The 16,432-nt window shown below is 38.2% G+C and overlaps 1 protein-coding gene across 18 annotated transcripts in view; it reads right to left on the bottom strand.

The window, feature by feature from the left end:
* The window catches only part of ACACA (acetyl-CoA carboxylase alpha), a 284,222-nt gene that overhangs the window by 161,801 nt on the left and 105,989 nt on the right, over positions 1-16,432 (bottom strand). For all 18 annotated transcript variants that reach the window (XM_025439931.3, XM_049114191.1, XM_049114189.1 and 15 more), the window contains 5 exons: positions 15,013-15,123; positions 8,913-9,122; positions 4,796-4,966; positions 3,522-3,683; positions 2,967-3,130 (listed from right to left, as the gene is read on the bottom strand). In XM_025439931.3, coding sequence (XP_025295716.1) covers positions 2,967-3,130; positions 3,522-3,683; positions 4,796-4,966; positions 8,913-9,122; positions 15,013-15,123 — 818 coding nt within the window. The remainder of the gene's footprint in view (positions 1-2,966; positions 3,131-3,521; positions 3,684-4,795; positions 4,967-8,912; positions 9,123-15,012; positions 15,124-16,432) is intronic.

A 16,432-nucleotide genomic window follows, 5' to 3' on the forward strand; every position in this document is an offset into this window, starting at 1 on the left:
CCCCACTATCACAGACAGCACTTGCTATATGGATTTTCTTCACTTATAGTCCATTAAGACAGACTCTATTTGGTCCTCATTATATTGCCATTACCAACAGATATTTAAAAAAATCTGATGAGTGTAGCAAAAGAAAGAATAGATAGAGGAAACAGTGAGGACAAAGGGAAAGACGGACAAAACCATGGGTTGTGTTCAGGGACATTATGATTGAAGCAGAGGATATGAGGACAGGAACCAGTGGCAGAGCCATTTATGAACAAATATTGACTAAGCACATACTATGTTGGGGGAATACAGCAGCAACAAGGCAGACATGCTCCTGTTCTTGTATTATATCTGGATTATCATCTATGGGAAATAATGTTGAAAATGGGGATTGAGGTTATTCTGGAGGACAAGAATGTGGACACCAAGCTAAAGAACATAGATCTAATGTTATACAGAAAGAAAAAACAAACTGAGTTGAAGAATGAATTTCTGGCATGCTGTCAAGAAGCAAGCTTATTGAGACACCTGGGTGGCTCAGCAGTTGAGTGCATGCCTTCAGCTCAGGTCGTGATCCCAGGGTCCTGGAATCAAGTCCTACATCAGGCTCCCACATTCCTGCTTCTCCCTCTGCCTGTGTCTCTGCCTCTCTCTCTGTGTATCTCATGAATAAATAAATAAAATCTTAAAAAAAAAAAGTAAGCTTATTATGGAGACCATGTATTTTTTTTAAAGATTTTTATTCATGAGAGAGAGAATGCACACTCACCTGTGTGCAAGCATGAGGGGCAGGGAAGATCAGAGGGAGAGAGAGAGTGAAGGGGAAAGAATCTTAAGCAGACTCCCCACTGAGTGCAGTGCCTGATATGGGACTCGATTTCACTACCCTGAGATCATGACCTGAGCAGAAACCAAGTCGGACATTCAACCAACTAAGCCACCCAGGAGCCCGAGACCATATTTTTAATATCCTAAAAGTTAGCCTAGTTAGCTTTACACTATAGAGGAACGTACAGATCAGGTAAGGACGTAAGGAACAAGGCTTCTGAACCAGATTATAGGACATGGCCTATAGAAAATACTCAGTGGTCTCCCTAGTCAGGACTGGACACCTAAATACCAACAGAGGCCCCTCTGGGAATGTAAATGAGTGAGGCAGAATGAGTGGGGACTGGATGAATGAGAGAGTTCATGTTTCCTCTAAAAGCAGCAGCCACACAAAGCTTCAGTTAACTTTTGCCAAGTAGAATACAAAACCAGTATATTGTCATTATCATTCCACTTTTAAGGAAAGCAGAAATCCATATATCTATTTCAGTCTCCCAATTTTTAAAAAATTAACACTCTGCAAGACAATCAAAACACATCTTGGCTGTGACTAGCTGGAAAGCCACAGATTTGCATGCTCTAATGTAAACTTTCTCTTCCTTTGCTTTGGCAAAGCAGGATATGGCTGCAAAAGAAAAGGGCAACTTTATAGCAGATAGTTTTTCTGGTAGCATTGCTTTAATTCTGAAAAACTTTACTTATAGTTTTGAATAAATGGGAAGAATAGTAGAGGACAAAATAGAGAAAAATTAGGAGTTCCATACTACTAAATACATTATTAAAAAACCAACATTATAAATAAATAGCTGTTGAAAACACAGGCTCTGTGTACAGTTCAAAGGTCAAAGAAATGGTTATAAATGCCTGATAAGAGAAAATAAACAATTAAAAAGTAGGAAGTACTAGTTCAATTTTTTTTTTTTTACTAATTCAATTTTTGATAAATATTCTAAAATATCTTTAGTGTAAAATTACCGGGATCCCTGGGTGGCGCAGCGGTTTGGCGCCTGCCTTTGGCCCAGGGCACGATCCTGGAGACCCGGGATCGAATCCCATATCAGGCTCCCGGTGCATGGAGCCTGCTTCTCCCTCTGCCTGTGTCTCTGCCTCTCTCTCTCTCTGTGACTATCATAAGTAAATAAATAAAAAATAAAATAAATAAATAAAAAATAAATAAATAAAATTACCTCCTAGAGCCTTACTTTTCGGGCAAACGAAACTGCTTTTAATATTTTATATTTAATTAATAAGATAAATAATAAAATAAAAATTAATGATCAATGCTTATGTTTAATAGAATATTAAGACATGATACAGCAGTTATATGTGTACAAGCTGTGTGTATATTTCATAGCACATTGAAGACTCTTATGTAAACAATGTGGACAGTTCTTATGTAAACAATGTGGACAGTTCCCTTATGTCATGTTTTTTCATGTAACAATCAGTTTAACTTTATTATTTTAAATGGCTGTAGGACATTTACAGCCAAACCTTTATTCTGATGACAAATAGCAGATCTTATGTATGATTTTATATGGTGCCCAGCTCTTCATCAAGAATCTATCTCCTCGATGGGAACTCAAGTGCACATTGACAGTAGGCTCAACAAAGCTGATTGGCCCAAAGGAATAAGGAATGTTCCATACCATATCTGTGTGTGGTTGTCCAAAAGACATTGGATGAAGATTCACCAAATGAGCTCCATATATTTTAACCTATGTATTTGTCACAACTTTCAAAAATCTACAATTAATGTGGATAAGAACTAGCCACTGATTGTCAAATAAAGGATATAAAACTGCAAAAAAAAAAAAAAAAAAAAAAAAAAGAATCTATCTCCTCCCCAAAACAGTACTGTTTCTATGGAAAAATGTGATTTCTTTAAAGCAATCCATTTTATACATTTATCAAAAATACTTGGAAGTAAAAATACTTGAAAAGATTCAGAACAAACAAAAAATCATCTGCCAAACACTGCATAATTTAACACAACATGAATGCAAGTACAATTGAAGATATATTTCTTCCAAAACATTGTCCCTATCAGTACTTTTGTAGCAGAGAAATGATTCCCATTCTCAAGCTCATGCTTTCACTGAAGAGTAACACAAAATTTTTTTAATGCAATCAAATGTTATTATACTCACGAAATTGCTTCCTCTCTGTTTTCTCCCCAGGAGAAGCAATGACCAAACTGAGAATCAGCAAATTCATGAAGGCCCCCTGCAGCAGCAACACTGAAATAACCCCAAACATTCTTATTGCTACGGAAATTCAGTTCCTGAACTGTTCCTGAGCTGGGCTTAAAACCCTGTTGGGAAAGAAAAAAAAAAGAAAAAAACCTGTTAGAGAATAAAGAATATGAGAAACCATAATTATATTTCCTAGGAAGAGAACATTTATATATCCATTGTTTAGGCTGTGTATTTATCACATATGAAAGCAGAAATGATGCACAAAAATCAGAAAGGCTCAAGAGCCAACATTCAGTGCTACAGATTCAATGAGGACTCTATAATGACTAAAGTTGAATTAAATGGCCAACAGAGCAATGATCACTTTTTGTCTGCTCTGAGGAGACTTCTATAAATTTCCCTCTCCAGAAGAAGTCCCAAGATATTTCAGAAGTAGGCCTTCAGATACCATGTTAATATTAAAGTTCACAAGAAAAAAAAAAGTGTAAACCTTTTGTGATGGGTTACCTCATCTGGATTTTCACTAGTGATCCGAGCGGCAATAACATGGCCCCTTGGGCAAGGAACGTGAGCAGAATTTTCAAAATCAATGGGAGCATCACCCCAGGGAGATACCCCATACATCATACGAATATCCTTGATTCTGTACAGAGGGATCCCCATGGCAATCTAAAAGGAAAAACATCACTTATTTTTCATGGGTACCTTCCTTAAAATGTGGAGGCTATCAAATTACCTACAAGACTTTTCATTTTAGTAGCACCACCTAAAACATTCTATTTCTACTATAGCCTATATTCTACAATAATTGAGTAAGTAACCCTAAGTTATAGTTCTATTGACATTTCTCCATTAAGGGAGCAGAATTAAAATATATAAGGGAGGAGTCAGTGTAAATGGCTATTCAAGAAGAAGTCCAGACAGCTAAAAAGTCCTATGACTTAATTAGAGAGAGGAACCTCTATTATTTCATAATTATTCCCACAAACCATGAAGAAAGTAAATAAATTTTTTGTATTCAATGGAACCCAGAAAGAGCTCCCAATGTGGGCAAAGAACATGTTAGATACAAATAATATCAAACCTCATTATTAGCCATCACTGCCTCCCATAACATTTGTTTCCTGGGTGAAATGGAGAAAATAAGATTGATAACTAGCACTTTAAACATTACAACAATAAACATGTGCTGCCACAGTCTTGCCAGGAAAAACTTTGACCACCATTCTGATGTGGAATTGCTTCAATTCAGGACACAAGTAAAAAGGAGTAGACGACAGTTACAAAGTTGTGAGGTATTTTACAAATGAATTATTGTTTTTTTAAAGATTTATTCATGAAAGACACAGAGAGAAAGGCAGAGACATAGACAGAGGAAGAAGCAGGCTCCTCGCAGGGAGCTTAATGTGGGCCTTGATCCCTGGACCTGGGATCATGCCTGGAGCCAAAGGCAGATGCTCAACCACTGAGCTACCCAGGCGTCCCTACAATTGAATTAGTTGAATAACGTGTATTATTTTAAAATTTTCTTTCTAAGATATGATAGTTGCTATCATACGTGTCTGGTTAAAAAAATATGATAGTATTACTAGATTTGTACCACATCAGGAAAAGCAACCTACACATCATGACCCATACAGCACGAGATGAACATTAGATGAGACTCAGATAGGAGGAGGAGTTTTCTCTTATCAGATACTGGTTAAACCCGTTTCTCAGGCATCTCAGGACATTTGGAACTTCTGCAGGCAACTCTCTTAGCCAAGATCAGGGTAACTCACCTGGAGTTGTGCTGCAGGGAGGTTGACATCAGCCACCATCTCTGTACAAGGGTGTTCCACCTGTAGCCGAGGGTTCAGTTCCAGAAAGTAGAAGCTTCCATCCTGGCTGTAGAGGTATTCCACAGTCCCAGCACTCACATAACCAACCATTTTGGCAAGTTTCACAGCACACTCGAAGAAAGATAAATCAACATAAGTATCCCACCCTGACCAGCTGATGGACCACTATAGTTTCTCCCTCTCTCCCAACACAAGTATCCACCATTTATAAGAGCCACTGAAGGCTTTTAGACACCTGAGAGTAAATTTCACCTTCCCTGATTATTACACAAGGCCCCTAAGACATGGACAGCCAACTCAATCCAGATCTAGGGGAAAACTGTTTCTCACTTGGGATCACAAGCAACCTTACCCTCTCAGGTATAAGTGTATGCAGGCAAAAAAACACGCTGTGGCAGACTACTCAGCATGCCCCAGTTTTAGTATTCCTAGTAATCTTCATAGAAACATGGCTATCCAACTATAGACTAGATTTTCTAACCTCTCATATAGCTAGTGACTCAGTTTTGACATATGTAATGTCAGCATTACTGAATAATATGCATAAGCCCTGAATCAGGTTTTGGAAAGGAAACTACTTATCCTCTATTCCTAGATTTTCCCCTTCTGTGCCCTGCAACACAGTCACAATAGTTCAAACCAGTTTCTACCATGCAGATGAGAACATACTAGAATGGTAGAACAAAACAGAAAGAACCTGAATTGCCAGATGGCCTCAAAAAGCAGAACTGTCCTATCAACCCTGGAGAGCTAACCTCAGATTATCATGGGAAGGAAAGATAAACTTCTATCTCATCTGAGGTCATTTTATTTTTTGGATCGCTTTATTAAACCGCTTACCCTGTATATTCATTAATACAGAAATTATAAAATTCAAGTAGGATGCTATTATTTTAAAAACTTAAAAATGGGATGCTAGCTTAGCAACAGTGTAGTGAGTAGCAAGGAAACAAATACTTCAAACTGAAAAGGTTGTAACCTCATTGTTTGGCATAACAAATCATTTAGGGGCACCTGGGTGGCTTAGTTGGTTAAGTGTCTGCCTTTGGCTCATGTCATGATCCCAGAGTCCTGAGATCAAGCCCCTCATCGGGCTTCCTACTCAGTGGGGAGTTTGCTTCTCCTTCTCCCTCTGCCCCTCCCCCTGCTCATGCTCTCTCTCTCTCCCTCACTCATCTTCTCTCTCTCTCAAATAAATAAATAAAATCGTTAAAACACACACACACACACACACACACACACACACACACACACACATATTTGGTAAACTGTCTTCCACAATAACTTGGAAGGCAGATGATACACCAAGTAAGCCCTAAGAAAAAGTTAGAAAAAGTAAGAACGTGAAAAAAAAACTGCTTTTATACCCCAAAACCAGATTAGATTCTTACTCTGAAGCAACTCAGTATCAAAGATCCACGAATAGAAGAAAGCCTATTGTATTTAGAAATCTTGGAGTATGATTACTCCTACCTGAAGCAGACTAGAAGCAAACAGTCTAGAAGCTTAATTAAGTTTTGAAGGAATTGTATTTCTAAATATACCACAAACCTGGCCTTTGAAAAGCCTGTGATTGATAACTAGAGTAATATATGTGGTCCCATTCTTGCACCAGCTCTGCCAAAGAAGACATAGTCTCCAAGGCCCAATCACAAAGAAAATTCAATGAGGAAGAACTTCACAGGGAACAAAGCCAGGTACTTCAGGGATGGTGGGCAAGGGATTAAGGGATTACTGCCAGAGAGCAGAATCAGAGGCAGTCAGAGGGCAAACTGAAATGATCACACTTCCTGCCTAGAAGGATCTGGTAACTGCTACAGACCAATTATCATCACTTATTTTTTCATTCTTCTTTTTTTCCAAATGGGAGTTATCGTGTTCGTATTCCACCACTGTATATTGGGTATATGATGGAGGGAGGATTGACCAGGGGTAGATACCTTGTATTTTAGGCCACTGGCTCATGGAAAGCCACATGAACATTTAATGCAAAGAACTGTATGTTATCTAAAGATCCTGGAGTCTGAGCTGACTGTAGTAATTGGATGGGACTTTGGGCTGTCTCCTTTGGGGAAAGACTAAGTATATTAGTGAAAAAGTAAGAGTAAGAAAAAGGGTATGAAAGGATTATGGGTAGCTAGAGGAGCAGATTGAGGCAGATTATTAAATGCCCTCCAATGATTTTTCTGTGTGTCATTCATCTAGTAATAGCATTTCCTGAATTTCAGCTGAGTATATGGCCACCCAGTTAGTGACTATAATTCCTAACATCCCTTATAACTAGGTGTGATTGTGTAACTAAATTCTGCCCAACAGAACATGAACAGAAGTAATGTGGGTAACTTCTGGATCACATTTTTATATGCTTGCCCTCCTAGTCCTTTCTCTCCCCCTCCCACAGGCTACAATATGAACCTAATCTTATGAGAAAGCTTTAATCATGAGATAATAACACCCTAGGGCAAGGGTTGGAAAACATTTTCATTAAAGGACCAGATAGTAATTATTTTCAGCTCTGTGGCCTATATAGTTTTGCCACAACATGCAACAACATTATTGCAGTGATTAAGCAGCCAAATCAAACATAAATAAATTAGCATGGCTGTGACCCAATAACTTTTTATTTACAAAGAAAGTTAATAGGTTGGATTTGGCTAACAAGCTGTAGTTGGCTGACTTCTTTCCTAGTGAATGGCACAGCAATAAGCCTGGGTCTCTGGTACCAGTTCATCTCTCAATGACTGTGAGAATGAGAAAGAGAACTTATACCTTATTTAAGCCACTGTATTTTGGAGGCCTCTTTATTATAAAAGTTAAAGAATGATTCTTAATAAATTCACGCAATGTAGGAATTAAACTTCCAACACAGATGATCATGTATTTAGCTTGTTTGAAATTCAGAAGAGATGGGAAATAGATTTCCATTAAGATGAAGACTCAGTCACTATTCCAGAAAAGACCATGTTGAGACCCCTAAACTACAACTGTTTCCACAGGACCCTGCATGACTGTTAAAGATCCATTTCTACACAAAAATATAGAACATATAAACTTGAAAGATGCTTAGTGGACCTTTTAAGAGAATGGATTTGAATAAATACATTTGAAGACTCAAAGATAATCAACTAGAAAATGGAACTACCTGCTTATTATGAGCTTGTTTCAAAAAAAAAAAAAAAAAAAAAAAATCAGGGGCACCTGGATGGCTCAGTTGGTTAAGCATACAACTCCTGGGCAGCCCTGGTGGCTCAGCGGTTTAGCGCCACCTTCAGCCCAGGGCATGATCCTGGAGACCTAGGATCGAGTCCCACGTGGGGCTCCCTGCATGGAGCCTGCTTCTCCCTCTGCCTGTGTCTCTGCCTCTCTCTCTCTTTCTGTCTCTCATGAATAAATAAATAAAATCTTTAAAAAAAAAAAAAAAGCATACAATCCTGGTTTCAGCTCAGGTCATGATCTCACGGTCATGGGATAAAGCCCCATATTGGGATCTGTGCTCTGCGCTAAGTCTGCTTAAGATTCTCTCCCTCTGCCTGTCCCCACACTTGTGCATGTGCACACTCTAATAAATGAAATCTAAAAAAAATTAAACAGTAAGATTAAAAATCCCCAAACATTTCTTTTCTTTAGCCCTAGTCAAAATAGTACACTAATTTTTTTCAAAAGTGTTAACTAGGGGCGCCTGGGTGGCTCAGTTGGTTAAGCATCTGCCTTCCACTCAGGTCATGATCCTGGGGTCCTGGGAACAAGACCCACATTGGACTCCCTGCTCCTGCTGGGAGGCTACTTCTCCTACTGTCTGCTGCTCCCTCTGCTTTTGTGTTCTCACTCACTCACTGTCAAATAAAATATTTAAAAAAAAAAAAGCATTAACTAATTGAGAGCCTGAAATGCGTAGAGGGAGAACAGTAGAATTATTTTTCCTTTAGGAAAGGGATATAATCTTATCAATTATCTAGAACCACTGCCTGAAATTCTGCTATTCTCAAACTGGCAGATGAATTGAATGAGTAGTAGTCCTGTGTAAGAAAACAAATATTATAGCTTTTCATATACACACCTGTTCCATATGTTCAAATACTGCTGGAGTAGCAATAGCAGCAGGTGCTTCCTCAATAATCTTCTGATGCCTGCGCTGTACAGAGCAGTCACGACCAAAGAGAGAGATAGCATTGCCATATTGATCTGCTAAGATCTGTACCTCCAGATGACGAGATTGTTTGGCTAGTCTCATCACAAATATAGGAGATCCAGGGACTTCAGCTTGAACCTATATTAAAAGGAAATAAAACAAATTCTTAAGTGGTAAGCATTTTCTCTAACCTGTTAAGTTGCTTCGATTTCAACAGGCAGATGCCTAGAAGTGTCAGGGACCATGTGAATTAGTAGCAATACAGAAATGAATAAAAGATAGCTCATGCCCTCATCTATTTTTAAGATACTACATTCTTAGTTATATAACCAATATTACTTAGTGACTTCCAGTATTACAAAAGTGAAAAACAAAATAGTTTGAAAAGACACACACAAACAAATCCCACAAAAGGGTAAAATACTGCCATCAACTGCAGATAGCCAAATGTACAACTTGCTCCAGACTAGCTGCTTTCCTGGTTCACACTGCATCATGGATGGTGTTGTAGTCAAAGGATGTGGATCTTCAGTTTTGAGGCACACTACCACTGGAGATAGAGTTTTACACTGGCAGTTATTTTCTTACAGCACTTTTAAAAGTAATCCAATGTTTTCTGGCTTCCACTGCTTCTACTGAGATGTCAGCTATCATATTGTTACTCCTTTGAAAGTAGTCTTTTTACAGCCACTTTGAGATTTTCTTTCTTTTTTTAGGGGGGTGAGGTAGCAGTTATTCTGATAATCTTAGATGTAGTTTTCTCTGTATTTGTCCTATGGGGCTCATAGTATTTTTTTAAATCTGTGTTTCTATCTTTTGTAAGTTCAGGATAATTCTTAACCATTATCTCTTCAAATACTGTTTATGCTCCATGATTTCTTCAAATATTGCTTCTGTTCCATTCTCTCTCTCCTCTGAGATTCAAAAGTGCATGATGTTAGATAATTTCACTGTATCCCATAGGTCTTTTCTGCTGGTAGGTAGCAATCTCCCCAAGACTCGGTGGGTTGCTCAGGACATCTACCATCTTAATTCCTCATGAACTATCCTCATTTGGGCAGTTCTTCCTCTGGTCTTGCCTGGGGTCACTTGTGTGCATATCATCATCTGGTAGTTCAACTGGGGCTAAATGGTCTCATCAAATGTCTGGTGATTTGTGTTGACTTTTGGCTTGTAGGTCCAGGGAGCCCTGACTCAAACAGTTCATCTCTATAGCTTGTGGACTCTCATCCTCCAATGGGCTAGATCAGGTTTCTTCAATGCAGTGCTCCAAGAGGGTGAAGGCAGAAGCTGCAAGACTTCACAAGCTCTAGAATTTACACGACACCACTTTTGCCACATTCTAATGGTTTAAGCAATCCACAGGGCCAGCTAAGACTCGGGTTGGGAAAAGAGATGCCACCTCTTGATCAGAGGAAAGGCAATCACACTACAAAAGGATATACATACAAGGATGGGAGGAGTTATTGCGGCCATCTCTGCAAACAATTTACTATGGTCCACCCTCTGGCCACAATAATTCATATACTTCCCACATGCAAAATAGACTCACCCCCTCCCAAGACCCCCAAAGTCATCCAGTCAAGGCATAGGCTTGACGTCCATTTTCTCATGAATCGTGTCCAGATGCAAATGAGACACCTTGGGTGCAGCTCCTCAGGTGCAGTTTTTCTTGATCCAACAATCTGGGAACTAAAAAGACATGTTATGTGCCCCAACACCCCCAACATTTAATGATGAAAAGGGGAAAGGATGACTGTAAAAGATAATCCTGTTCAAAGAAGAGAGGATGGGAAGTACACAGCAGTCACTGCTCCATAGCAATTCTGAAATCCAGATGGGTGAATCTCAGATACCATGACTCTAGCGGCAGGGAAATTTTTTTAGGGTCTTGTTCAGCTCCTGGGGAGTGATTTTCCTAATCCATGACTCTCCTCTGCATTAAGCTCTGCGATCTGGGCTCTTGGCTCTGTTCTTTCTATTAGAAATGACTGATGTTTATAGCTGAATAGCTTTCTCAGTCTGCTTCCTGTTTATAGAAAGTTGAAGACGCAGGAGCCTCTTTGAAGTTTGAACTACCTCTGTTCCTTCTGGACCCTTTGGTGTAGTCCTAAGTATAAGTTTCTTGAAAATATTGTAGGTTTCCTATGAATCACACTGGGGGATTTAATCCTTGTCCCAAAAGAAACATCTGTAACTTTTCTGCACAGATGTATCTATACTTTGGGTACATCAGGCTGCTGGTGGGACAACACCTTTAAGTGTTCTCTGAAGCTCTTTCCTATTAACCGAGAGGGTAATCTACCAGGTATAGTGTCTTAAATATTTCTGAGACCTTAAAGGCTCTCATAGGTATTCTTGACTTAGCTGTTACCCTGAGGTCAATTTTTACTTTGAGGATCTTTCTGCTAGGTAGAGACTGGGAATGAGAAAAAGTTATATTTTCAAACTTAACAAGTTTGAGACACCTTGATTAGCTCACCTCTCTCTTACAGTTCCCTAGCATAAGTAACCAGAAGGATTTAACAGATGCTTTCAATACTTTGTCTAGACATTTCCTTAACTAGGCCCATGACTTCTTTAAATACATTCTCTATCTTCAAAGTTAACTCAGGCAATTGTTCCATCATTACAGAACACATATTGATCTTTTATTCAGACTACTAACAATTCCCTCATTGCCTATCCAGCCTCCACTAACAATTTATTCAACATTCCTCCAGCCTTCATTAACAATCTCATCATTTTTTTTCAGCCTCCACCTATAAGCTAGTCTTAAAGCCATGTCACATATTTTACTTTTTTGTTATAACAGCATCATACCTTTGGGTATCAATTTCTGTGGCAGTTACCCATTGATGCCTAACAATCCACCAAAAATTTATTTACTTAGGACACCGACTATTTTATTTTATTCGCTTACAGCAATTTGAGCAGGGCACAGTTGGGTAGTTCTTCTGATCTTGCCCAGGAGCTACTCATGCAGTTGTAGTCATCTGCCAGTTTGACTGGGGTTGGATGGTCTAGTAGGGTCTCATTTGCACATCTCAAATGTGGTGCTGTCAACATGTAGGTCTAGGAAGTCTCAGCTAGGACAACTCATCTCTACTTCATGTGGCCTCTCTTTCTCCAAAAGGCTAGACTGGTTTCTTTACTTGTCAGTTGGGCAAGGGCAGAAATTACAAGACCACTTGGGGTTTAGACTTGAACTTACACACCATTTCTGCTACATTCTCTTGTTTAAAACAAAGTCACAAGGCTAGCCAAAATTCAAAGAATGGGAAAAAAGACAGTCTTTCTTGATGAGAAGAGAGGCAAAAATCATAGGGGTCTGTATAGAAAGATGGGAGAAGTTATCATGGTCATCTTTGCAAATAACCTCTTACATGCTCTTTTCTGTATTTTTCATCCTTTTGTCTCTTCACACTTCAGTCTGAATTTTCTTTTGAGCTATGTTCCAGTCACTAATTCTCTCTTCAACTGTATCTAATATGCTATTAAACTCCATTGACTTCTTAGTTTTATTTGTATTTTCAGTTCTAGAATTTGTTTCTTCTTCACAGGTTCCAGTTTCCTGACAAAATTCTCAATTTTGTCTTTAATTTCCTTGAATACATTAAGTAGTTACTTTAAAATCCTTGTCTGATAGATCCATTATCTAAACTCTGCAGATCTGTTTAAAACTGACTTCTATTTTTCTTGATTTTCAGTCACGTAATTTGGTATACCCGTTTACTTTGAAATCGCTATTTGATACTGCATTTGAAAAATAAATAGAAGTAATTTGAGGTTCTAGATATTATTATATTTGCATTTCTTTCTAGTGGCTAGCAACACCAGCAATACTTGAGCCCTTTCCCTGAATCAAAGGTTGATTATTTTGAAGCTGAGATTTAGTCCCTGTGAGAGTTGGTCTGTTTCTAGTTTTTTACTCTTAGGTGTAGTTCCTTCAAGATCCCAATCTAAAATGTGGGAAGTTTTAGGAACTTCCCTCCTTACCAAATCTTAAAGGTTAAGTTTAGCCTTTTAGTCTTATAAGACTGTTGAAAACTAATCAGCTTTTCAACTGCTCCTTTTCTTTCTTTTTTTTTTTTTTTTTTTAAGATTTTATTTATTTATTAGAGGCACAGAGAGAGAGAGAGGCAGAGACACAGGCAGAGGGAGAATCAGGCTCCACGCAGGAAGCCTGACGTGGGACTCGATCCCGGGTCTCCAGGATCATGCCCTGGGCCGAAGGTGGTGCTAAACTGCTACGCCACGGGGGCTGCCCAACTGCTCCTTTTCAAATCAGAAGATATCTCTATGGAAAAAGTGGCCTCAAATGCCACTTCTTTGGGTTTCCTTCTTCTCCTATACCTTAGCGCCATTATAATTCTTTACTGTCTTGAAAGGTCTCTAATGCCTTAAAATAGTTTAAAAATTTTTTTAAATTAAAAAAAAAAAAAAAAACTTTCCCAGATTTTCTAGCTTGTTCTCAAAGGGAGGATTGGTTTGTTATTTAGTTAATCATTATTGGAACTTGAGGACTTTCACAGAAAACTTCCTAATCTTAGTGATCTAGATTCTTCAACTATTTGAGTCACAGTATAAGTAGTCTTGAAATATCTAAAGGAATTACATTTTTAAAAATTTAACAAGCTTTTTCTTTTGCTTCTAAAAGCAAAGGAGCTTTTCTTTGACCCCATGAGGCATTGATTTACCTATGAAATTAGGTAAACTACAAAAGGAATGCAAAGAAAAAGAAGGTTAATATTTGAATTCTAACATTCAAAATAGGATAATGCAGCAAAACAATACCTTTATCACCTTTTTCAGTTTGCCGTTAATGGTTAAAAAAAGAGGGTAGGGATGCCTGGATGGCTCAGTGGTTTGAGCATCTGCCTTTGGCCCAGGGCGTGATCCTGGAGTCCCAGGATCGAGTCCCACATTGGGCTCCGTGCACAGAGCCTGCTTCTCCCTCTGCCTCTGTCTCTGCCTCTCTCTCTCTGTCTCTCATGAATAAATGAATAAAATCTTTAAAAAAAAAAAAAAGAGGGTAAACAGAAGTTGGCTAGAGATACCAGTAAAAGACAGTACAAAGTAAAAAATGCTGGAAAAAATTAAAACAGTGGAAAACTAGGAAAGTGAAAGGCCAGAATATGTCCCAATTTTCCTTTTTTCTGATTCCTCTTTTTCTCGTAGGAGAAAAAAAGTGAGTCAAGTCTGTGAGGGTAGCTCTAGGGCAGGGAAGAAGAACCTTTTGTCTCTCAAAGACAGTATTTTTTTTGGCCTCCACAACTAACTTGCAATATGGCCATACCACTCAGCTTTAAATCAGAGGCTTAGAGAGGGATTTGAGTTTTAGCTTTCCAAGCCACCCTCAGTTATAGAATGTAGATCTGCCATAGGGTTCCCATGCCAGGCAGGGTGTGGTGGCCATGCAGCACAGACCAGTGTATAAACTGCTGAGTTGACCAAGTAGATGGTACACATAGCAGAAACTCAGGAGCCCGCAGCCAATAAGAACTTAAAGTGAGGTAAAGTCAATCAAAGAGCCCAAGTCTGGCCAAGCCAAGACCATCCAAATCAGGAGGTAACCACATCCTTTATTACAGTGCCAGCAGAAGAAGAACACAAAAATTAGAAGGGCATTTTGACTCTTCCCTATCACTATAAAGTCCTATGAACCACATGTACCATATAGGGAAGAGCTCTCTGAGAAAATGAGCACTTTTATATACAAGAGAATATTGTTTGAGTTACCTTATCAAATAAAACCTTAAACTGAACTAGACATTTCTAATAAGCAGATAGGAAGTAGAGAGAAACACCAGAGTGCTTACAGACAAAATTAAAAATTAAATATTTTCTGAGCATCCAAATTATAATTCATTATTATTATCTTTTATTCTACCATGGTATAATTGACATACAACATCATATTAGTTTTTGGTATACAACATAATAGTTTGTATATATAGTGTGAGTTAAATCATGTATCTCTGATATACATGTAAATTCAAACAAACAAAAACAAGTTGTATTCTACCTGTCTGAAGAGGTTAGGGAAATCATCTGCATTGTTGACTTTTCTGATTCCTTTCCCTCCTCCTCCTTCTGAGGCCTTGATCATTACTGGATATCCAACTTCCTCCGCTGCCTTCAATAACAAAGAGAAAAATGGAAATAAGAGTAGTATTTACAGGGAAGGAGAAAACTGGCATCTTCTTCAAGAATGCTGTCATTGAGGGCACCTGGGTGGCTCAGTCAGTTAAGTGACATACTCTTGATTTCAGCTCAGGTCATGATCTGGAGCTCTGTGTTGGGCTCCGTGCTTAGCACAGAGTCTGCCTGGGATTCTCTCTCTTCCTCTTCTTCCGTCCCTCCTCCTGCTTGCATTCTCAATATCTCTCTCCAAATACTGTCATTGGTAGGTCCAAAAGTAGTAAAATAGAAAGGTCTTAAAGACATACTATTAGGTGGGGAAAAAAAAAGTAGTAACTATCTGTAGCATTAGGTTGAACCAAAAGAAAGTGCCTTTTTTTGTAGGTTTAAAAAAAAATTGTTGAATATTGGCATTTTCATATGGTTCAATATAAGACAATCCTATATAGGTCAAAAACAAAATAAAACTATATGTTTATGGGGCACCTGGGTGGCTCAGTCAGTTAAGCATCCGACTCTCAATTTCAGCTCAGGTCATGATCTTAGGGTCATGGGATCTAGCCCCCATGTCAGGCTCTGAGCTGAGTGTGGGATCTGCTTGTCCCTCTCCCTCTACTCCTCCCCTCACTTGTATTCACTGTCTGTCTCTCAAATAAATAAAATACTTTAAAAAATCCTTTATATATGATTATGTATGCATTCATACACCCACATATGAGGGTGTAAAAAAATGTCTAGAATATATACCAGTGGTGATTTATAAAAGGAAGATAGGTAGAATAATTTCCATTTATTCCTGTATAATTAAAATTTCTTATAGCATATAGGTATTCATGTATTACCTCTAATTTTTATTTTTAAAAAAGGTATAAGTAGTTCACTTAATAAAATGTTGATGGTCCCAGTACAGCTTCTGACAATATATATAAGTTTCAACAAATCAGAACTCTAATGTATCCAGAAATTATTTTCTCACTCAAAGCTTTGTAAAAGATAAAAATAACAAGATATCAAAATATTAATAAAATACTCAGGAAACTAATGTTCAGCACATACGTGGTTTTTCTATTTATGGTATTTGATAATAATCAAGTAACAATCCTAAAATTTTCTGAAAATTAATTATATATTTGTTAAGTAGGGAGCTAGTTAAATCAGGATATGTCCCTCTATTAAAATATTATGCAATTATTAAAAGGAATGAGGTGGCTTTTACATGTAATGATACAGAAGATGTCCAGATTGTATTGTTCTGGCAAAAAATAAAGTGGGGAAAAGTTAACCAAAATTTAGAACTAAGTCAT

Source organism: Canis lupus, chromosome 9, assembly GCF_003254725.2.
Source record: "Canis lupus dingo isolate Sandy chromosome 9, ASM325472v2, whole genome shotgun sequence".
NCBI lineage: Eukaryota > Metazoa > Chordata > Mammalia > Carnivora > Canidae > Canis > Canis lupus.